The 25784-nt window shown below is 34.1% G+C and overlaps 1 protein-coding gene across 1 annotated transcript in view; it reads left to right on the top strand.

Annotated features, from left to right (window-relative positions):
- LOC130236743 (leucine-rich repeat transmembrane neuronal protein 4) overlaps nucleotides 1-25580 on the top strand; it is a 183005-nt gene extending 157425 nt beyond the window's left edge. Inside the window, exon 3 of the mRNA XM_056467500.1 lies at nucleotides 25103-25580. Coding sequence (XP_056323475.1) covers nucleotides 25103-25441 — 339 coding nt within the window. The 3' untranslated portion in view covers nucleotides 25442-25580. The remainder of the gene's footprint in view (nucleotides 1-25102) is intronic.
- The last annotated feature ends 204 nt before the right edge of the window (nucleotides 25581-25784 follow it).

Consider the following 25784-nt stretch of genomic DNA (forward strand, 5'->3'; position numbering starts at 1 on the left):
TGTAAACCTCAGTGAATTAACACTGCTCATCACACTTGTCACCTTATTAACTAAAGATCTAGCAGATTTCCTACTGTGCGCATTTAGCTATCACTGAATGACTCATGCATGCAGATGGTGAATATCTTCGGCCTTGTTCAGCCTTTTAGACATGGTAAATACATTGTTGCACTGAATCCTTCTGCATGAATGCACTGAAGTAATGTTTCTCCCAATAAAAAAAAGGCTTGAAGATGAAAAAAATAATAATCCTACAGATTCCTTACAGTTTGAGGCTGGCGATCTATTAGCCGTCTCTGTCAGCTAGTTGGTTCTGTCTGAGGCCAGCGGCGAGCAACAAATCAAGTGTTTGCTTCACTGTATGGCTTTAATATGCGATGCGAGTCTGTTGATTTGCATAACTAGTGGCCAGGGCACAAGAATTCCCTGTTAAGCTCTGAATAAACAGGAATGGCAAAGACAGCATGTCCTGCACATACTGATGAGCGCCTGCTGTAATGGACAAACAGGCCAGAGCTCTTACTAATAGTGATGCAACAATCTTGTTTTTACATGGCTGAATCTGATTGTCAATTTTTAAACACAATTTTTTTATATGAAATTTGTTTTGGTCACTAAACCCTTTGATGCAAACGATCAATCTGGGGGGATCAATCTGAGCTGGACTCTAGATTGTACAATCCCACTGGTGTTATTAGAACTTTCCTTGCTGCAATTTATTAGTTGCCAAATTCAAATCTGCCCTCTTGTGATGTGCTATATTTATGTCAGATATCACTATCTGATATGTCAGATATATCTATTCTTCTCCCAGTAAAACAGCCATTTACTCTCATGTATTTGGGGAGAAGTTAATGAATTAACATGTCGTAAATCCAGCAGCTCTAATTTCTCAGTGCAGACTAACATGGTGGCCATGCCCATCACCTGTCGTAGATCAAATAATATGACCATTTTTAAGCTGTTCCAATGATGCAATGCATGCTCTTACACATCTTTTGAGAATCTGAATATCAGAGTATTGTCACAGTATTGTGTAATGCCAGAGTATCAACGTCCCTTTAAGGCAAGTAATTTCACTCGGCAGCCATCTTTCAAACGCCTCTCGGCCAGTATGCTCGGGCATTCTGTCTTAATGTGGAAACATAAAATTGTCCAAAACTGTTTGGCAAGCTTACGAGTACATTACAACTGTCTCATAAGTTTCATTTCTAAACGTTCGAATCAAACAAAATAACGAGATCACGACACCAACCTCATGAATTTGAAGTATTCGCTAAGATTCCAGTGTGTTTGTTGACCACAAAAACAGTCGTAAAAGCACATGTCTCCCCCGGAGAAACGTTATCGATCGATGATTGGCTCCTGTACTAGTAGGCGGGACTTCATTCGCCATATTGACCGTTACAGATGTCCCCATTCAAAAGACATGTCTTGTGTATTGGTGTTAATTTACATGGAAGTTAATAGTTTTTAACCGTTATAAAATCTGTCTTGTTGCATTGATTTTTTTTCTAAAACTCTCAACATCTTTAATGAAAAAAAGAAAAACATTAATGAATCACATTTTTTAAAGGAATTTCTTGTATTTTATGTATTTCTTTATTTTGACTGGTGTGTCATGTGATGAACTTGACGTGTTGCCATGGAAACATTAAATGATGTTTTCAAAATAACGGTCACATTAAAAAACTCATCAAGATTATTTCAAACTTATTTGTTAAAGGGTTAAAAAAGTTAATTTAGACTGTATCCTTTTAAAATAGAAAGCAAAATGTGACTATTTGAACTTAGCTTTGTGAAATGATGTTACATAAAACACATGTACTGTGAAGCAAGTATACATTTCACCAGTCTTAAATGTCCTTGGTTGATTCTAATTGCATTTTTTCATACTACACACTTTGTACTTCATACTTTTTCATACTTTTCCTTTTTTTCTGAGACAGCTCCAATTTTGAGTTGCTACATTTGTATAATTTAAAAATGCAAAGTTAGAAGACAATCGTTTGTGAAATTAACTAACTAAATGTAATGTACTGAATAAAAAAAAAACATCTGTACTAAACAGAAAAAGCAGACAGGCTAAATAAAAATGCAAACTCACTTTCTGCCTCTAGGTGGCGCTTATAACAGTAGAAATAACAGTTTAATTTGTTAGTGATGTGAACAAAGCAGATGAACTTAACAAAGGTAAATATTTGTCAAATTTGTCAGATTTTTCCTCCAATGTGGCACCTGTGTTGCTAGCACATTAAGTCTATTGTTTACTTATGCTCTGTTTGCTACGGCAGCTGAGAGAGCTTAACATGCTTATTTATAAAAAACACATGCAATTACAAAAACGCCAGCAAGTAAAGGAAAGATCTTAATTCGTTTGACAGCACACGTGCTGCAAATCCTCACAACGCATACACATTTAAAAATGCACTGCATTTTCTCATAATGCTAACATATTAATAAAAAGTGCTGCATTTTCTCACAACACTTGCAAAAACAATGGAACAACAGAAATGTTTCAAGTGGACCCAAAAATGTGACGGATACCGCTGTGCCATGACTATTACTCAGTAAAGTTGTAGGTGATCTTTGATTGTTGTAGGTGAGTTTTTTGTTTGTTTTTTTATAACATCCTGATTTCATTGTCTTTTGTATGTAGGCTAAATAACCACAACCTAAATAGCCGGGTCTATCATGTTTTAGGGTCCTCTTGAAACATTTTTGTTGTGTTCTGTGCTATTTGAAAGTGTTGTGAAAAAATGCAACGCATTTTTGTATATTGATTATGTTGTAAAAATTACAGCACGTTTTATTCATTTGTTTGAGTTGTAAGAAAATGCAGCATGTTTTCCTAAATTGTTTATTTTGTAAGAAATTGCAGCATGTTTTCCTAAATTGTTTATTTTGTAAGAAATTGCAGCATGTTTTATTAATTTGTTTGCATTGTGAGAAAATGCTATGCGTTTTCGTAAATTGTTTACATTGTAAGAAATTGCAGTGCTTTTTATTAATTTGTTTGCATTGTGAGAAAATTCAGCGCGTTTTTAAAAGAATTTGCAGCACGTATGATGTCAAACAGATGGTCTTTTCTTAATTTGCTGGCGTTTTTTTATTGTAGTTGCACGTGTTTTCTTAAATTGCAGCACGTTAAGCTCTCTCGGCCACCGTAGTTTACACACTTTGTACTATTAAGTCATTGCAGTGAAGTTGGTGTGCAACTGCAAATCAGAGATTTTCTAAATTAAACAAAAAATAAATCAATATCAGTCTGTTGGTGCATCTGTTGATACAGTATATAGGCCAGATGTGGTGTGGTCATTTGGGTAATGGGAAAGGAGACGGTGAGTTAAGAAACATCACGATGTGTAGCACTCCAGATAAAAGCAGCAGAGAGAGAGAACAGAATAGGAGATTCGTGACAGGTGCTGAATAGAAGGTATTTAAAGCTCATCTGATGTGAAAGCACAGGCATTATGGGATTGAGTTCATTCAGGAGCGACAATAAAAAGTTTGACCAGTGTGCTGTTAATAATGTGTCAACAGGAATGTGAAATATAAGAACTGATTTTCAAAATAAAGAGAGAGAAATGTATTTAAAAATGTTTAACAAAAGCTTAAATGTAAATGTTTAAACCACATGTATAAAAGATTTCAAATGAATTTACTACTATCTCAAAGTTTAGTCCAGTATTATTTGTATTTCAGTTTATGTTCATTTCTTTATTTGTTTGAGTTTGATAACTATTAATTATTTCATACAGAAAGCACACATAAATTAATTAAAATATGACTGCACTATTTGTTTTCTTAATACTAAGTTGCACAGCTATTTGCAATATAATGAGAAAAACATGGACATCAAATTAAATGACATCAAATTAATTAATGTTAATTAAAATGGAAAATTTATGTTTTGCAATATTTACAACACTGCAAGATTAACAATATGACTTTCTTGATATTAATTAGCAGTGATGTTATCTTGAAATATCTTTAGAATCTATTCAACTGTCTGTCTGTCTATCTATCTATCTATCTATCTGTCTGTCTATCTATCTATCTATCTATCTATCTATCTATCTATCTATCTATCTATCTATCTATCTATCTATCTATCTATCTATCTATCTATCTATCTGTCTGTCTGTCTGTCTGTCTGTCTGTCTGTCTGTCTGTCTATCTATCTATCTATCTATCTATCTATCTATCTGTCTGTCTATCTGTCTCTTTATCTATCTATCTATCTATCTATCTATCTATCTATCTATCTATCTATCTATCTATCTATCTATCTATCTATCTATCTATCTATCTATCTGTCTGTCTGTCTGTCTGTCTGTCTGTCTGTCTATCTATCAGTCTATCTATCTATCTATCTATCTATCTATCTATCTATCTATCTGTCTATCTGTCTATCTGTCTATCTATCTATCTATCTATCTATCTATCTATCTATCTATCTATCTATCTATCTATCTATCTATCTATCTGTCTGTCTGTCTGTCTGTCTGTCTGTCTGTCTGTCTGTCTGTCTATCTATCTATCTGTCTATCTGTCTGTCTATCTGTCTGTCTATCTGTCTCTCTATCTGTCTCTTTATCTATCTATCTATCTATCTATCTATCTATCTATCTATCTATCTATCTATCTATCTATCTATCTATCTATCTATCTATCTATCTATCTATCTATCTATCTATCTATCTATCTATCTGTCTATCTGTCTTCCTGTCTGTCTCTCTCTTTATCTATCTATCTGTCTCTTTATCTATCTATCTATCTATCTATCTATCTATCTATCTATCTATCTATCTATCTATCTATCTATCTATCTATCTATCTATCTATCTATCTATCTATCTATCTATCTGTCTATCTGTCTGTCTGCCTCTCTATCTGTATATCTATCTATCTATCTATCTATCTATCTATCTATCTATCTATCTATCTATCTATCTATCTATCTATCTATCTATCTATCTATCTATCTATCTATCTATCTATCTGTCTGTCTGTCTCTCTATCAGTCTCTTTATCTATCTATCTATCTATCTATCTATCTATCTATCTATCTATCTATCTATCTATCTATCTATCTATCTATCTATCTATCTATCTATCTATCTATCTATCTGATTATTTTGTTGTTGTGAAGAAAATTGCTTATTTATTTATGTATTTATTTTTTCCATTTGAACGTCAGTCTAACAAGCAAGGACATTGTTTGTTATCATCAGATGTTTGCAAATATTTCCAGCTTCTTTTTATTTCTAATCAAAGGATGACATTTATATACAGTAATCAAAACATTCTTATCATAGTAGAAGTGGATTCAATCTTTTGAATGTACAAATTTCTGAATATTCAATACATTTTTTTAAAATAAATTGTTTTTAAAATTGAGCACTGTGTCATTGAACCACAAGTATCTTCATAGCGTTTTCTCTAGGTGTACTGTTCCTTTAAGAGTGCGAAACACACTGAACGGTCATATCTCTGTCCCTCGCAGTCGTTTTTCATTGGTGTTAAATTAAATATAGTGTCTGCCTTCACTAAGGTCCACGTCTGTCACTTTGCTGTGCTGAAAGGTATAGTTATGACCTGTCACACACCCTTTCTCTGCTTCACACACACACACATTAAGCCAGATTTATGGCCCTGCACTGCTCAGAATTCACTAGAACAGTTAGTAGTTAATATACTATAATTAATCAATGCAACTTCACTGAAGATCAGTTGGGAGTGGCTGAGAGAAGGAATATGAGAAAGGAGTGTGTGTGCTGTATGTACTGTAATTCACTCGCCCTCAGGTCATCCAAGTAGGTGACTTTTTTTACATTAGCTGAGTGTTAAAGATTGTAAATTAAAACTGTTGTATTTGGAGATTTTTGATTGTATATTTTGATGTTTTTGGTTTTATTTGGTGATTCTTAAAGTATGCATGAACCAGAATTTGCTGAGATTGAAATTAAATACTGAGTAGGGGGCAGGGCTTTTTTTTTACCCAACATTCCCTCATAGCAAACTAAAGGTAAGAGGGGCATAGTTACGATTATTATGGCTGAGTCCGTCAAATTGACGTCAACAGAAGAACCGCCATTCTAAATGTTAGTCTAAACAGTCACCATTGTCAATAACGACAAAAAAAACGTTTGGTATGAAGTTTCAGTATGAAGCACTTGTTTGATTAAAATGTGTCTGCTGAGCATGTGTCTTGGAATGTCAATAAGCTTAGGATTATTTCCGCATATGACGTACTCCAATTGTCCTGGCACACCTAGTTGAAAACATCTCAACATTTCCGATTGCTGTGTGCGCACCACAATTTATGTTAGTAGAACTAACCAATCTGTTTCGGACTTTGTATGGAATATACACATTTCAGTAATAATGGCAGACAAACACAGATCACCCAAACACTGCAGTGCTTTTTCATTTTCTTCATAAATACACACTAGTATCAGAACCGCAACAATGGCTTGTTCGTTTGTCATCCTCTAAGAAAACGGTTGATAGTCGCCTAGTTACGAGAGATGCCAGAAGAGAGCAAAGCTCATTTAAATAGTTAAAGAAACCAAATCCACGTGGTTGCGCTTTCATGTGCTTTTAGACTCATGTGAACGAACTTTGATTGGGTTTCGCCACCTCAGGTCAGAATAACAACACATGCAAAAATGAGTGTCGTATAGCAGCAGTAAGGAGATTGTAAATTAAAAAGATGTAAGGATGTTGCCAGAGTGGCTTTTTGGTTTCTTTTCTTGTGCATCCAAGCCACTAGCACCCCATCTGGAAGAGTTTTTAGCATAGGGGGTAATGTAGTCATTCAACTTCACAATTTATAATGTTGCAATATGTATTTGATCAATGATGGTTAGTTCCTTTACTTGAAACCTTAGATTTGATGATCATAATTTGTTTTGTTAGCAGAGTTTGTGGTTTACTGTATCATTATTCACACCTTAAAGTTTGCTTTGATTGTTCAGTGTTTACACTTTACCAAATAGCGTGCACTTTGTAGCATTTTATTTATTTATTTATTTATTATAAGAGACATTATATGCGAGTGTCTCTTAGCAATTATGTTTTTTGTGTGTGTTTTTTTTTTTTTTTTTTTTTTTTTAAGACATAACAGACAGGTTATTTTTAATTTTACTATTAAAACTATTTTCCTTAGTAATGTTGGTAAATTAAAATAAAGTGGTTAAATAAATAAAAAAATCTTAATATTTCTAAATGAATTGTAAAAAAAAAATTCAATAATTATCCATACCGCATGATATTAAACATTATATCCTATTTTTTTTTTTTTTACTGTATTGCCCAGCCCTACTAAATAGACAGACTTTGATTGCAGATTACCAAAACAAATCTTTTTTTCAGTGAAATAACTTTTCAGCACAGTTTAATTGCTCACCTACAGAATAACAGTATGCTCCTGCAAAATAACCATTGTAAATTATGATTTCACACCGACTTTAAAATGCAAGTCAATGGCTGCTGGCACTTTGGGAGTCAACAAGACAGAAAGCCAAAACAAAATTAATATGTGCGGCTCCTGGTGATAGATTGAGGTCTTATGAAGCGAAACAATCAGTCTGTGCAGAAAAATGAATATTATGTAGTCCCTCCAGTATTTAGATTTTTTATTATTATTATTATTAATTGTCACAGATTTTGAGCAATCTTAGATGTATCATGTATTATAATCACTAATCTTTTAGTTGCTTTAACCTTGATATACACATCAGTTTTGCATCTTTTTTTCAGATATGGCCAAAAATGTCAAATAATTAGATATATGTGACAGTATTATAGCAGATTACTTGGATAAAATGCATGTAAACATAATTTATTAGTCTGAATCACTCAATAATCTATAATAGGATGAGATTTAAATGCTTAGTTTTATAACAAAAGCTCTGTAATTGTGGTGGGCAAAACACAGCACAATCAAGCGTCTCTCATTCTTTCTGGGTTTGAGCTCACAAAAAAAATTAATAAAAAAACGAAAAGGAAAGGTTGTTGACTATTTTCACTGTAAAACTCAAAAAAAATGCAGCTAATATTAATGCAAATTTTCAGAAAAGCAGCTGCAAATCAGTCAGTTTACAAAATGTTTCACAAAATCCTGCAACTAATTACTTTCTCCTTTTTTTTCTTTTAATCCACAGGCTCTGCAAACAGAGTGCTTTTTTGATAGTCTGAAGCACAAGCTCATTAGAAAGATTTAACGTTATGTCTGCCTCATTGTACTCAATTAATCCTGTTTATCATTTATATATCTCTTAATTAGCATATACAGTGCATTCATGGTTGAAGTGATTTTTTTCTTTTCAGCTGACCGCTCTCTGTCCTCTGACAGAAATACTGTAATTTAACTGTAATGTAGTTTACAGTAATACTGTAATGTGGCATTTTATTACCATATTGCATTTTATTTCAGAATCAGAATAAGTTTTATTGCCAAGTGTGCTTCACACACACAAGGAATTTGTTTTGGCTACAGAAGCTTCCAGTGTACATAAAGTGACAAGTGACAACACAAAATAAATATGAAAAAAAAAGATAAACATTAAACAAATGCGGTCAGTCAAGAAACCTGGATGTTGAGTTGTATGTACAGATTGTTATAAATAGACAGGTTATAAGGTGCTGTGTACAAGTGCGTATGATCAAGTATTGCACATATTTATTGCACAGTAGGTGAATATTTAACTGTTCATAAGGTAGACAGCCTGAGGAAAGAAACTTTTCCTGTGTCTGGCTGTTTTTGTGCTTGGTGCCCTGAAGCGCCGACCAGACAGTAACAGTTCTAACAGGTAGTGTGCTGGGTGTGAGGCATCCAGAGTGATTTTGCGAGCCCTTTTACTCACTCTGGAAGAGTACAGTTCTTGAAGTGTAGGAAGGGTTGTGCTTAGGTATTTATGTTTCACCATAAAGGGGTTTTAACTGTGACAGGTTTTTTTTTTTTTTTTTTCTTAATGTACTTTCACGTAAATGCAGCTTTGGGCAGTATTTTAGCAGAATCATCACATCTTATCTACCCCAAACTTTTAATGCATTGTTTTATTGTTTATTGTTTTATTTTAATTTTATTTTTCAATTTTCATACTTTATAAACTGTATATATATATATATATATATATATATAAATATATATATATATATATATATATATATATATATATATATATATATATATATATATATATATATATATATATATATATATGTGTGTATATGTGTGTGTGTGTGTGTGTGTGTGTAGATTTACTATTATATTTGTATTTACTGTATATTAGTGAAGAATCATTCTGGCATTCCCCAAAAGAAGCTATCAGTGAGAGCTAATTTTATCAGAAAATCCTTTATTTCTTCAATATGAATATTTGTTTAATATCAATGCTTATCATTTACTAAGAAAACAAAATGTGTAAAATATGCCCTGATTATTTTACTAGATATCTTGGATTAAGCATTATGCATCCTAGCAATAGCTGATTGAATAAAATGACTATTTCATGGTCAAAGCATACAGAGTTTTTTAATTATATATGTTGAAGATCATGAAGAATAGCTTGCAGAAAATCGGTTTCAGATTGCAGAAGAAAAATGAGTAGCAAAGGTCTTTCATTTCCACAACAATGATTCATTTCTCTTCTCCTCTTCAAGCCACCTGGGGCAGTGGTTTGGGTTTTGGCAGACGTTCCTCTGTCTTTAGCGTTTGATGTTCTTGAGGGCCCTCAGAGACTAAAGGTCCAAAGCACAGCCGTGACTCATCAGATTCATGAGGATCTTCTGCCATTACTGAAAAGCCCAGCTCAATGTCTACTCGTGTGCTTTTGTATGATTGCTTTCTGATGCCCACTGATATATCAGACATGCCAGGTTATTAGCTCATCTTTGCCTTTTTGTTAATGGTATATCATAGTCTGATAACAATACCAGTTATAAAAACATTGCTGTTTAGAAAACTGTTCTGTTCATTCGTTCATTCGTTTATCTTCGGCTTAACCCCTTTATTGTATTAGGGGTTGCCACAACAGAATGAACAAACTGTTATGTTTTAAGCTCTTAAACAGCTAGGTAATAAGATTTGGTATTTGCTTTGAGGGTTTCTTTTATTTATTATTAAAAAACGTTCTTTATATTCACATTCACTCATACTTGGTAAGCTTCTAATCTGTATTAATTTTGTGATATTTTAGTCACAGTACTTTTTAGAAGGACCTATGATCTGATAATTGTCAGTATTAAAATGCAATTCCTTTGAAATGTATTAAATCTACCAAATTCTAAAAAAAAAAGACAAATAGAACAACATAAAGTATTTATATTTGTCACAATCACCAGCTATCCAGCCTGTGCAGATCGCTGGTAAACACACAGTATTGAATATAATTACAAATCTGCCATCAAAAGAACTACAAGGTCCAGTCATGCACCACACTTACAGGCCTAGATCCCCATGATTGCAGACAGACACAGCTGAAGCTTCTCATGAACTGATTACTAGGACTATTTATACAGCGCGCACAAACACACACACACACATTTCAGTGCTGATTCTTCTGTAAAGTGATGCTGGACAAAGTTGCGGATCCAAATGCAGGTTTATTTAGCAGAATGGTCAGGCAAGTAACAGCCAACACAGGGGCAAACAGATGTATACAGGAAAATTCAGATTCATAGTCAAATTAAAGGTGAGTGGTCAGAAGGCAGGCAGCAGACAGGGATAAACAATAAAACAAACAAAACAAAGTGAGGGTCAAAACTGGCAAGGCAAGGAAACTGCATCTATCTAATGTTCACATTCAGTATAACAGGACCCCGTTAATCACGGGGATCTAGGCCAGGTGTTGAGTGGTGCATGACTGGATCTGGTAGTTCTTCTAATGGCGGATTTGTAGTTCTATACAATACTGTGTGTTTACTGTGTGATCGTAACAATATTATTTATACACTATTACTATTTTATATGCATACCAGGGGTGTGACGAGATCCACAGACACACATCTCCCGAGTTCACGCACACACACGCACACACACCGTGAACTCCTGGAGACTCTCACACTCTCTCATCATCACCAAACACGTTATGCTGTCCGGAATCGAATCTGTCCGTTATGCATGTGGTATCAAATTACATTAAAAGAACTCTCTCCATCCTATCTATCGAGCTCTTCATATTTGCAGTAGCTCAGAGATTGTCCCAGGGGCATGAATAAAATGTTGCTGAATGAAAGTTAAACTCTCGAAAAATTCTAAATTAAATACCAAAAATTAAATGATTTTAAGAAGCATCTAAATTGTTTAGCATTTTGTGATATATATTTTTTAAGTTAAGTAAAAATCTATTTTCCATTCAAATATTAGCAAAAATTAGCTAATATTTAAAATAATATAAAGACCACTTTGCATTCATATATTAGAAACATATTTTGTAGTGTATGTATGTCCTTTACTACATATACTTAATTTAAATATATGTAAAAATAACATTTACATATTTTTTTTTTTAGTTGAGTAAAAGACTATTTTCTATTCATGTATTTTATCATTGAGGAGTTCCTAAAAATAGTGTAAAATCTCATCTCGTCTCGTTCTTCTGAACCTAATCTTGTCTCGTTTTGTCTCGTGGAGTAAACGTCTCGTCATACCCCTAATACATATTATTTAATATAACACACAAAAATGTAAATTTTTTTAATGAAAAAAAGATTAATGGTAAAGGCAGACATTGTTTGTTATTAGCTATTACAGGAATTTACTGGAAAATTTAATTTAAGGACGTTTCTGTAATATAACATCCTTTATTTCACGGTAAATTTCTGTAATTTAATGACCCAGCTGCTGAAAAAAAAACATAAATAACAGATTTTTTTGCAGTGTATATATTTGTTTTTATTCAAAATAAATTTGTAGATCATTTTAAAAATATTTTTTAAAGGTGTTACACACAAACAGTATAAAATGACCTAAATATACAGTGCATGAATATACAGTATTCATAACGCTACACTTTTTCCACATTTTTTATGTTACAGCCGTATTCCAAAAGATTAAATTCATTTATTTCCTCAAAATTCTACACACAATACCCTAAAATAACAATGTGAATTTTTTTTTTAATTGTTGCAAATTTATTAAAAATAAAAAACCTGAAAAAATTACATGTACATAAGTATTCACAACCTTTGCTGAATACTTTGTTGAAAAATGTTGAAAAAATGATGTGGAAACAGTGAAGCACAATTAATACTTTCCGGATGTACTGTAAAACCTAAAATTATTATTATTATTATTATTATTATTATTATTATTATTATTATTATTATTATTATTATAAGATAATTATTGCATATTTTGAGGCTTTTAAAACATTTTCCAGGTTTTGTTCCATAACTAAAATGTATGCTTTTTAAAAGGCACCTAGGTTACCCCTTTTTTCAGATTTATTATGAATCTTTTGTGTCTCCAGAATGTGTCTGTAAAGTTTCAGCTAAAAACAACCATCAGATTTTTTATTATACCTTTTATAAGATTCTATTTTATACATTTTTGCACTGGGTGGCGGTTTTGCTGTACTGCGCCTTCAAGGCTAGTCCTCCCCACCCACCGTTTCTACGTGCCTTTCTGCGTGCCTTAATCTCCTCCCTCGGCTGCGTCAGACAACAAACAGACATAAAGGAAGCAGATCTCACGTAGCGTTTGTGAGAAATACTACAGTAAGAACTTTACCAATGAGTATTTGATGCATTTGCTGTGTTAAGTTACAACGATGAGTCACACACAATGTCGTTACAAAGTTCACAATACGCACATACATACATACAGTGCGCGTTTAGCTTTTGGACTCTTTTTGCACACAAATGTGACAGGATACAGGTTAATCCTCACTGCTATATGAATATCTGTTATGTTAATGTACAAAATAAACCTGATTTAACGTCCACAAACTGGGATTGAAGCGTCTTCTTTTATAATTGTTCTGACACCCAGCTGAGCTGATGAAGCAAAGCTGAAGTAAATTGCTGTAATTCATTACACACATGCTCTGTTTTCAAACATTTTAAACTTGTGAAACTTACTCTTCTTGATCACATTTAATGACGATTGATGATTCTAGCAAACTGAACAGACCTTTAGTTCCCGGTTGCTTTGCGCTCGTCTTCTCTTGTTGATATGATTATACACGTGACTACCGGGACATGTTACGCAGCTGTCAATCAATTTGGTGGGCTGGGGGACCACACTCCCATGTTAAGTTGCGGTCGGTCTGAAAACCGCTCCAATTGATCCACCGTTTTTATGTTGTTAAATTGAAAAAAAAAAGGACTCGGTGTGTTTATATCACCCCAATAAGACGATCTATACACTATACCTACACATATCTCTGTCCAAACAGCTCGTAAGTAGATTTTTCACCATAGGTGCCCTTTAATGTTTAAGAATCTTTTTCAGTTAACCAGACCTGAATGCATTACGAAGGCTAAAATAAGGAGCATTAAAATTATTCTTTTAAGAACTACTCAGTAAAATGTTCTTTTGGGAACCCAGATTGATTCTTCTATTGTGTGTTTATAAAAACTCCTATTTGGAGAGTTACATCACGTCTTTCAAGTAATTATTTAAGGAACCAGTCAATAGAATCAATTATAAACAACAGAACAAATGCAGTCAACAGGGCTTGAAGATTATGCAGCAAAATGGCTTCATGTATTCAAGTAATCATTTTTAAAACAAACAACTTAAGTTATTGGCACGGTCTTCACTGCATGATTATTAGATATAATGCATTAATACTGAACGCTGCTGTTTAAATAAGCAGCATGCCTGTAATTAAAATGCGCAAATTAATTGTGTTTTCTTTGGGCCTGATTCTGTGTTCAGATATGATTATAGAGTCTTATTCAAACAATATTTTATCATTTTATCTGTTTTTCTTGCAAACTCATGTTGTTTGATTAATATTGTGACAACAGACAGCAGTGAGTCTGTAAGTTGCATTTCCTCCAGAATTGTGCCAGATTTAGTTGTCAGAGTAGATTTTAAAGAAATGATTTTGATAACTTTTTTAGTATTATATATATATGTTTTTCTTTTGGGGGCAACAACAAGGTTGCTGGTTCAAGTTCCAGCTGGGTCAGTTGGCATTTCTTTGTGGAGTTTACATGTTCTCCCCATGTTGTCGTGGATTTTTCTGGGTGCTCCGGTTTCCCCCACAGTCCAAGGACATGCGGTATAGGAGGTAGTGTATAAGTGTGAGTATGAATGATTGTGTATGGGTGTTTCCCAGTACTTTGTTGCAGCTGTGAGGGCATCTACTGTGTAAAACATATGCCGAAATAGTTGGCGGTTCATTCGACTGTGGCGATCTCTGATAAATCAGAAACTAAGCAGAATGAATTGGTTTTGTTGTATGTTTTATTTTATTTTATTTTATTTTATTTTATTTTGTTTTAGTTTGACTTTTTGCTGTTTTTTATTTTAGATATTGGCTTTTTGTTTTAGTTTGGTTTTGCTGTTGGTTTTGCCTTAGTTTGTTTTTTGCTTTCGTTTGGTTACACTGTTTGTTGATTTATGTGTTGGTTTGGTTTTGTTGTAGGTTTTTAAAATGCTTTTATTTCTATGTGTATATGTATTTATTACTGCTTGTTTAGATTGTTGTTGGTTTGGTTTTATTGGTCGTTTTGTTTGCTTTAAAGGGGTGGTCCAGAGTGTTTTTTTAAGGCTTGGTTGATAAGATGCAAAGCAATGTGTGCTTATGCTTCATTTGTAGAACATTATTTTTTTCATATATCTTACTTTGATTATATACAGCTACTCTGCTAACATAAAAACGACTGTCATATTTCCTAGTTCCTCTGAAAGGCCCGCCCTCAACAGGCTCTGATTGGTCAGCTAACATAATGAGCTATGATTCGCGGATTGGCTCCACGTCACCAGGAAAAGTGTCACGACCCAACAAGCACGCACGTTAGCGCTGTGTAAATAGTGTCAGTCAGAATAGCTGTTAGCTGCAGCAGTTTGTGCCTGAATCAGACAGAAAATGACAGAGAACATGGCTGAACCTCATGCCTGCTCTCTAAAAAACATAAAACCTGAGAAGTGTCACATATATTGGGAATAAGCATGTGTAAGTAATATGAAACGTTCACATATCTTTTGCGAGTTCATTATTTGAAATGTAGAATGCAGGGAAAATGGCCACATAGAGAGACACTGCATTGCTGGTGAAGATGGTGAGTGAATACAGGAGTTTGACTGATAAATATGAATATGTAGTTAAATTGTTAACGGTGCCAAACAGCATTTCCTGTTGTTTACATCCTTGTTTACAACATGGTAAACAACATGCTACAACATACAGATAACACTAGAAACTGTGCATGTAATTGGAGCTGCTCCTTCTTTGAGGAGTTTTTAGCCGAATCCAGCACTGAACTGGGAGAGATTCTGAAAGCTGTCCTTTGTCAAATGCTAGCTATATATTTTTATAATTCTCAGGAACATAATTAAAATAAATTGTAAGCACTTCTCTATTTGGAGGCCCAAATACAGAAACAGAAGAAGCTCTGTGAAAATAGCATTTGGACAGCATTGGACGGTGCCCAATTTCGCCTTTTTCGTATGAAGGGCCAAAATCAAATATCATTGATAGCCATGGGCCGAAGATAAATTTACCAAACTATTTTATATTAAATTTGCCATGGGTAATTTCCTAATTCATTTTATAACATAAAAAATAAATAAATAGAAAAAAATATTTTAAATCATATTAACTAATGCAGTATAACTTTTTCAATTAGAACGTATTGCAATAAAAACATAAACAATCACATTCATGTGTCACAGTGCAGTTCTATGCTCAATACAGTAGTCAATCTGTCATATGTACATTTTAAGCTAAATCTGATTAATTTACACCATTTCAATTTAAACAATTAATTTTAGAATGCTTTTTTTTGTAGCTTAACAATAAAACAAACAAATAAAAGTTGACATTTAAATTTGAAATGACACATTCTCAGATGTGATGGCGGGCCAAATCAAAAGTTACAATGGGCCAAAGTATTTAATGCTATTTTGGTCATCTCTAAACAAAGGTATCCATCCATCCATCTCATTCCATCTATCACTCTTATCCATCCATCCATCCATCCATCCATCACTCTTATCTATCATTCCATCCATCCATCCATCTCATTCCATCTATCACTCTTATCCATCCATCTATCCATCCATCCATCCATGATTCTGTTATTTGTTATATTTGATTGTAGAGATTTATTTAAGCATCACTTTATCCCACCAACATTTTATAATTTAATTTATTTTTTAATTTCTTGCCAATTTTGTTGTTTGATTAACATGATAACAGACTCTAGTGGCTTCATTAAGCTCTGTATCTACTGCAAGATTATGTATTCGTGTTCACACTAATTAAAAGATCACATGAAAAAGACATACATGCATACATTGGAAGACAAACATGGATGTGCTTGTACAAAATCACATTTCTCAGTTTAGTATCTGCTTTATTGACCTTATATGACTATCCATTTCATCATACCAAATCCCACGACACTATAAGTAAAGCATTTTTTTTTAAGTAGCTTTGCATTTTGCTGGTGCCCAAGCAAAAGGCTTTCGCTCCGCTCAGGGGAATATGGGGAAGTGGATTAATTGTGGCATACAAAGAGCTTTAAACCGAGCCGCTGACACACTGCATCTCATTATCGCCTGAAAGTCGGCCCTGCATTTGACGTTGTTTATTTATTTTGCTTGCTGTCAGGAGTCTCTTTGTAAAACCTCTTCTTCTGTCATGCCGGCAGAGCTCTCCTGTCACTAATGTTCACTTAGTGCTCGCTGACGGTAATCGCACTTGGGTGTCGCTTCACTATCTCTAAGCATTCACTAATTCACCCCTTTAAAAGCAATGAACTCTGGGTATTTGCCGGAAATGCATGGTGACTCGTTTCAGCATGATTTGTCATTGTTTGTTTGTATGTGTGTAAGAGATGGGGACACTGCAAAACATCATTATTTAATAAGAATTTTCCCATTATTTTGTAGAAATTGTGTGAAATAAGAAATGTAGTTAAGAACCAAAACTGTCTGTGAGGTAGTAAGAGATGTTTTCTCAGAATATGTCTTGTATTAAGGCTTTAATTTTAGGATTTAAATGCACCCGCTTGAAAAATAGCTTAGCTTCGTGTGAGTTGATTTGGTTTTGCTCTTTGTTTTGGTCTGGTTTTGCTGTATGTGTTGTTTTTATTTATTTTGCTGTTAATTTGTTTATTTGTTTTAGTTTTAAATTAATCTCGAATTTGTTGTGTTTCATTTTTAGGTTTGATTTGGTTTTAATCTGATTTGCTTCTTTGAACTTGGATTTTGTTGTTTTGTATATGTCTAGTAAGACATATGTCTTCTTTTTTCATCCAATATGAAGCCAGTTGAATATTGCCATCAGTGACTTTACACCAAGAGTAGTGTATACAGTACTACATTTGTATACAGTACTAGATTTGACAAGAGTAGTGTATACAGTACTACATACTGTCTTTCGCATGGGACGTTAAACTGAGGTTCTAACTCCCTGTTGTCATTAAAAATCCCATGGCACTTCTAATAAAGAGTAGGGGCCCCTTACCCATCATGGTCTCCCAATTATCTCCATCCACCGAATTGGCTTTATCACTGTCTCTCCACTCCCCCAATAGCTAGAGTGTAGTGAGCACACTGGCACTGTTGTCCACTGATTGTCCTCAGTTGCATCATATAAGTGGATGCTGCACACTGGTGGTGGTGTGGAGAGACCCCTCTCATGATTGTGAAGCACTTTGGGTGCATTTATACACAATAAATGTGCTATATAAATACAAATTACATTACATTAGCATCCATACCAAAAGAAGGGTGGAAATTGGACCAGAGACTAATTTAGATGTCAGTAAGTTAAATTAACATTGACCATGATTCATTAAACAATTCTGAAATTTGTGAACTGGCTGAGCAGGACTATTGAATGATCCCTCGGGGAAAAAAAATAATTCCAGATGGATAACTGACATGCAAAAGATAAAACCCTTTTTTACAGTAATTTGCTGTAATCATGATGCCTGCGTTAATTTCACAATATAATTCTGAATACAAATTCACAGTTAAATCCTGTAAAGTGCTACTCATGTAATTCACTGTGATAGCTGCATTATTTTCACTGTAAGGTACTGTATTTAAATTCACAGTAAACTACTGTGAGGTAGTTCATAATAACAATATTTCTGTAAATATTTCTTCATATCAAAAAAGTGACTGTACTAACATAAAAGCTCATGTGTATTAATTTCTATGTTGAATAAAATAAAGAGTTTTGGAATTCCTATAAATAACGTGCAAAAGATAAAACCCTTTTACAGTAACTTGCTGTAATCATGATGCCTGCCTTAATTTCACAAAACAATTCTGAATACAAATTCACAGTTAAATCATGTAAAGTGGATTTACTTTTACTGTAAGGTACTGTATGTAAATTCACAGTAAATTACTGTGAGGTAGTTCATAATAGCAATAATTTTGTAAATAATTCATATCATTAAAAAGTGACTGTACTAACATAAAAGCTGATGTGTATTAGTTTTCCATGTTGAATAAAATAATAATTCTCTGAAAATTAAATGTTGCTGTTAATCACTTTTGAACCTTTTTCTACAGTACAATATTAAATAATATTTTTAACAGAAAACATAATTCTTGGTGATTCATAAAATGCAAGTCAACAAAATTGTGATCTCTGACTCTTTATTACAGATTATTTAGCCAAATAAATACATTTTACAAATCACAAAAAGAAACTGATTAATTGAGGCAATGTGAATAATGCTCCATTTCTTAATTATCTTTTAAAAACTTGTTTAAACATATAAATATATATTTTTTTTATTTTCATTAAACAATTGTGTTTGTATTTCTTAAAGGTGATATATTAACCAAACTTCTTCTCGAGTGTGATATGTTTTGCATACTAATGAAGCATTTTTGCAGAAGTAGATGAAGCTGCGAGAAACGCAAAGGCCTGTTTGTCTAAAATTAAATTGAGCTCTGCAGCGAAACTTCCTGTAAGCACAGAATTTGCAGTTGAGAAGTCTTGTGCTTTTTGACGTTGTGCAGAGAATTAGTAGAAAAAGAGGACGTATGTATGGGTGCGGCCAATGGAGGACTGGAGAATGATTGACAAGTGACAAATTTTACTAAGCTCCACCTGTTAATATCAGCTGCCTATATAAGTCTAAGTCAGGAAATGAAAACGGCGTGCACCTCCTGAATGTAACTTTTGCATTACATTGAGGGTACCAGAATTCTGTGAATTGAATTATTCATTTGTCTCCAATAAATTACTAATATGTTTGACATTGAAGAAAAACCTCGCCTGACCTTTTATTGAACACGCATGGAATTGATTAAATATTCCAACAACACAAAGGTAAAAATCGTTGGAAAAACAAATACTATGGAAGTCAATGGTAACAGGTTTCCGGCTTTCTTCAAAATATCTTCATTTGTTTTTAACGAAGAAGAAAGAAAGTCAAACAAGTTCGTAGCAACTAAAGTGTTAGCAAATGATGACAGAATTTTCATTTATGGGTGAACGCCTACCTCAAATTAAGCAATCAGCATTTTAGTCACGTTTTCCAGTACAATAAACACATTTTCTGCAGTACACACGAGGCCTCTACATGTGGCATGTTCATCCACAGTGACGGTCCCAGAGTCACGGTATGAAAAGCAAAGGCATATTTGCTTGTGTCACTTATCATAGGAATAGCTGCAGCAGCCCGTGCGGGGGTTCATGTGTGTGTGCATCTGTGTATGTGTGTGTGTGTGTGTTCTGCCTCTTGTGTATACACAGAGTGAGTCACCAGCGAGCACAGCACACACACTGGGAAGCAAGACAGATGCTGGGTTTGCACTCGGTGTAAAAAGCTATTACCCCTACCAGCGCGGTGCCTCTTTGAAAGCAAGGCGCCACGAGGCAGCTTCTAAATGCAGACGGAAGCAGAGCTTAAAGAGGAAGTCGCGAGTGGGCTGAGAATGATGAGGGAATGAGAGATGTTGGAATGAACTCTCTCTGTGTGTGTGCATGTCTCTTGGTGGTACAATCATTATCGGAGATATTTTATGACTATTTAATGACTCTTGTGGTGAGCGGGTGGCTTAATTATCGTAATTAAAGTGGGATAGTTCACCCCCGAAAAAATAAAAAATGTCATTATTTGCTCACCTTCATGTCACTCCGGACTTGACTTTGACTTTGATTTGGCCTTGGAATACAGTAGGTGAATATCCTGATTCTTTTTAACACTACTGAAAGCAATTAAATGAGGACATTAGCTGGCAAGCTGGCAATGGTAAAACAGAAATAGTGTGACCAGGCACTGGGCATCTTTTTTTGTTTTTTATTTTAAGCGCTGAATGCTGAACGCAAGTGTTTTTGGAAGACTGCTGCAATTTTAAGCTACTCAGAAATATTTCAGTAGTCACGCAAAAGTCCTAACAACTATGTTCAATGCTTTATTGGAGAAACTAACTATTGACTACAACTTTTATCTGATTCTTTTCGTGGGTATGTTGTTTGTACAGCATTGGTTAGAACTAGGGATGTCCCAATCAGGTTTTTTCATCCTTGAGTCTGAGTCCGATTCATTTGATTTTAAGTATCTACCGATACCAAAACCCGATCCGATACTTCTATAATACATAAAAAAAGAATAAAGAAGAACAAAGAAACAGATCCAGGATGTTCCTTATTTTTGATTTAATTCACCTTATTTTAACATTCAACAACTCTGTTGACGAACAGAACACTTCTGTGAGGTAGCTTGAACAATCAAGTAGAAAATGACATCAATTCTTCACTTTTGGACTTTAGTGCAACAGTAAATATATTAAAAAACATTGAATATAAAACCAAATAGCACCTCAACTTAAAATACGGGGCAGGCAATCCCAAGTTTACATATCTCACAGTTTGCTATGGGAATGTCATCATCTACTTTATAATACCTCCAGACTGCAGACATACTCGCATTTTCTAACCAATAGCGTCTCTGCAACAAAGTGATGTCATGCCGCATGCGTTAATGTTTCTGTGTAAAGTTAAGAAAGAGGTGTAACTCTGTGCCACCGCATAACTATAGATGTGTTAAAAAATAATGACTGTATATACACACAGTTGAAATCAGAATTATTAAACCCCCTTTGAATTTTTTTTTCTTTTTATAAATATTTCCCAAAATATGTTTAACAGAGCAAGGAACTTTTAAAAGTATGTCTGATAATATTTCTTTCTTCTGGAGAAAGTCTCATTTGTTTTATTTCGGCTAGAATAAAAGTAGTTTTTTAATTTTTTAAAAACCATCGTTATACAATAACTTGCCTAATTACCCTATCATGCCTAGTTAACCTAATTAACCTAGTTAAGCCTTTAAATGTCACTTTAAGCTCTATAAAGTGTCTTGAAAAATATCTAGTCAAATATTATTTACTGTCATCATGGCAAAGATAAAATAAATGAGTTATTAAAACTGTTATGTTTAGAAATGTGTTGGAAAAAAAAAACTTCTCTCTGTTAAACAGAAATTGGGGAAAAAAATAAACGGGGGGCTAATAATTCTGACTTTAACTGCATATATACATATTCGAGTCCTGATCGGGAGGTAACGTCCAATTCCAATCGGGTCTGAACGGTGTAATCGGGCCCGATTTATGATCAGGTGATCGTTGGAGTCATAACTAGGCCCACACGAAATCCATGCACAGATTTCCACAGATTTTAGCCCATCATTGAGTCTATGTATTTACTTGTGTAAAAGTGTGCAACTTTATATGTATTCAGTTTTTAAGTTAATTTCTCAAATATTATTGTGATATAATAATAGTAATATTAAAATGTTCATATGATTTATTTACAATGCAGTTTGTAAAGTAATATTCTCTGTCTTACAGTAGATTTATTGTATCAGAGACTTTTTTTGACCATATAAGTTGATCTAATTGGATTTGCATTGTAAACATTAAATAAAAGTAAAAAAAATATATATATATATATTTTTTTTTTTTTATTTCATATATTAAGTTTTTAGTTATGATACTCCTAAAATCATTCCACATAAAGCCGCAGATTTTTTTACAAAAACCTTGCAGAAATAGCAAAAAATGTCTGCAAATTCTGTCTGTTCCTAGTCATAACTTCTGTAAATTAAAAGGTTTAAGATAAAAAATCATCTCAGATCATTGCTGTAAATCCAATGCATAGCATCTAAGAACTGCTTGACTGTTTTGTTTCACTCTGGGGTTCTAGAGGACACTCTACGACGAAAGTTTAGCTTAAAAAAAAAAAAACATGGAATGAAATTTAGACATTTTACATTACATAAAAGATATACAGTAGATTGTAATAAGTGGGAGCTCCAGCAAGGAGGCTTGGCATCAGAATGTAGCTCAGCCCCGGCACAGCTCTCCTCAAGGATTTCCTAATGATTTTTCTATTTTCCTCCCACTTTCCTTCATTGAAAATAATCATTAAAAACATTAATAAACATAAAAAAACAAAGGTGTATAATAAACAATTGACATTATGCGGGAGGGTTACAGCTAGCCGTGCATATACAGTATAAAATAGCTATCACAATGTCACTTTTTAACATAAAAAACACACATTTCAGACACTGCAAAATAGCTCAGTATTAACCCAACAGTCTCGGTCTGAAGTTCAGATTGGAGATTTGTTAAAACCCATATATATTTTAGCAAAAAATAAATACATTTAAGCTAAGACCGATTCCAATATTGGTCAATTGCATACAGTATTAGGCTAGATTGTGACTTATCGTTCCAGAATCACCAATTCAAGTCCTGCTCAGAGTTGGCATGGTGGATGTCAAATTTACAATTAATTTTGATTGTTGGCATTAGAGGTTAAAGTGACAAATGAGAAATTTATTACAGCTGAAACAAGTAAAATAGACTCTTTTCAAAGCTTATTTTAAAAACATACATTTTATTTAGAGAACTGAAGCTATAAATGTAATTATTTTAGCATCCCCTCTAAAGGATTAAATGGTCCATTAACCATCCTGGAGCTGCCACTGATTGTAATGCAGGCTTAAGTTCATGATCATTTTAGGATCATATTAGGATATACACATACCACAGGACGAGAGCTGTAGTTTCAACCACACAAGTTTGCAGATATTGGTTAATATCTGAGGTCTTGGGGAAACACTGAACACTTGTTGAACTGTAAACAACAAACATGCTTAATTATCAGTGGTTTTTGGGATATATAGCTTGAATGGTTTATTTTTGACTTGAACTTTGACTCTGGTTGCATTGAGGTTGGCATTAGAGGTTATATTGCATGCTTAATTATCAGTGGTTTTGGAATTTACAGCTTGAATGGTTTATTTTTGACTTGAACTATTAACTATTTTTTTTTCTTATTTTGGCACAAAAAGCTTGGGATAGATGCTACAAGTAAAACAGTCCACTATCTACATTTGTGTGTGCTTCAGCGTCCTTTTTCAATGCCCATTCATTACCATTTGGAAAATAATGTCTAGGACCAGAGCTAGCCCTCCCTATAAGTGAACTAAGCGGTTGCTTAGGGCCTCGCCACCACTAGGGGGCCCCCACAACCGGCTAATGGTCCGAGCCGTTTGCTTGCTAAAATCATTTTTATTTGTATTGTACAAATCATCTTTGTTGACAGTGCTTTAGCACATATATATTTATATATCTATTCAGTATAAAGAAAAAATATGTGTATATATATTTTTCTTCTTCGAATGAAGGTCATATGATCAACAGGAAGCTCGCAGCATCTCATTTCCCATATGCATTCTGTTTTCTCGCGGTCCAACTTTGTTCTTCCAATGTAACCTGTGAGACCGACCGGTTGCATCAAGAATGCAAATTCATGCACAGACACAGAAACAGCCATGGCCTTTGCTTCATTGCTTGCCCCATACCTTATATTTTATTTTGGAAGTTGGACTGAAAAAATGAAACTAATCTATTATACAGGCACAGAAAAAGAGGGGAAAATGATGATGAGAAGAGATTAAAATCATTTTAGCATCGCTTTTAGGTGGTAATAGTAATGATGTTAAGGACACAATCTTGTAGCAATTACAGATTAATAAACTTCGTCTGAAATATTTGATTTTTGCCCAGTTTTAGAGAGGAAGCTTAAACTTAGTTTAAAACACATTTTACTGAAATGCAATTTTACTGAAGTGTCTTACACTGGCATATTTCCTGAAACATGTTTATAAGAGTCATGGTCTTATTGAATTAGTCCTAGTTTAATATAAGCTCATGACCCTGCATCTCAAAAAATCGATTAGAAAATAAGTCAAAGGAAGGAACAGGGAAAGAGACTGAAGGGAATCAAAAAGTTTGTGTGTGGGTATTAACATTAACCCAGTATTTGTTGCTACTATTTTTATGTTTTTTATATTAATATTTATTATATTATTTGCTTGTTAATTTTATTATTTATGTATAAATCTTTACATTGTATAATGTTAATTGGTTTTTTTTTTATGAGTTCTGAATGTATATTTTACTAGTCCTACTAAGTATTGAATTTTCACTTTTGATTAATTACTGTTCAGTGTCATTTCATTGGAGGGTTTTTGTTTTTGGGATATATATATATATATATATATATATATATATATATATATATATATATATATATATATATATATATATATATGTATATATATATATATATATATATATATATATATATGTATATGTATATATATATACAGTAGAAGTAGAAGAAATGTCCCAAACCTTTAAGTTAGGGCCCACGAATGTACAGGGCTGGCCCTGTCTAGTACAGTCTCCAAACAAAATCTGATTGTATTTCCTCTGAAAGAAATAAGTAGAATGAGTCTAAAATGAAGCTAAGGGAGAAACAAAAAAAAATGTTTTAATAATGATTTAATGGCTGTTGATGGCTTAATTAATCTAATAAGGCATCTTCGGTTAAGCTCATTCTTCCTCTTTCTCTTTTCTCCTCCACAGGTTCCTCATCAGATGAGCACTCTGACCTTCTACAGGTACGAGCAGCCCATTGTGGACTACTGCCAGGCGCATCAACCCCTGCGGCTCAACATGAGCTATGAGGGTCCCCCGCAGAGCCTGGAGGGCCTGGAGGAGCTTCCCTCCCGTGAGAGGAGCACCATCCAGACTGTGGCCCTTCCGGCCGTGCCTACTATCAACACGGGCACCACAGGGCCCCGCTCTCCACCCAGCCAGAGAGCACCCATGGAGGGGCCCAGCATCCCCTACCCCACCACAGAACGCTCCATTAACTATCCAACGACAGAACGATCCACCAGCACCCTCACTTTTAGACGTTAACGCCCCCACCCTGCTTCCAGAGCAAGGCATGATGGGTAATTTGAAAAGAGGCTGTGGTGATCCACATTCTGCCGACATTAACGCAGCGGCGCATCCGAAAACTGTGCGCTAACTGTTTCGTGTGATAATAGAGAAGTGAAAAACATTCCCACGTCGTCGCTGGAGGACACGAGGATCTGGCAATACGGTGCACTTTCATTGTGGGGTGTAGTGTATTCTGGAAAATGGGATTCCATTTGTCTTTTTCCATCTTTTCTTTGTTCTGAATCAAAGGCCTGTACATGTTTTGTTGTCCCCGTTTCGCTCAATGGCAAATTGAAATCCAATGCAACATGCATGAGAC

This window comes from Danio aesculapii, chromosome 10 (genome assembly GCF_903798145.1).
Source record: "Danio aesculapii chromosome 10, fDanAes4.1, whole genome shotgun sequence".
Taxonomy (NCBI): domain Eukaryota; kingdom Metazoa; phylum Chordata; class Actinopteri; order Cypriniformes; family Danionidae; genus Danio; species Danio aesculapii.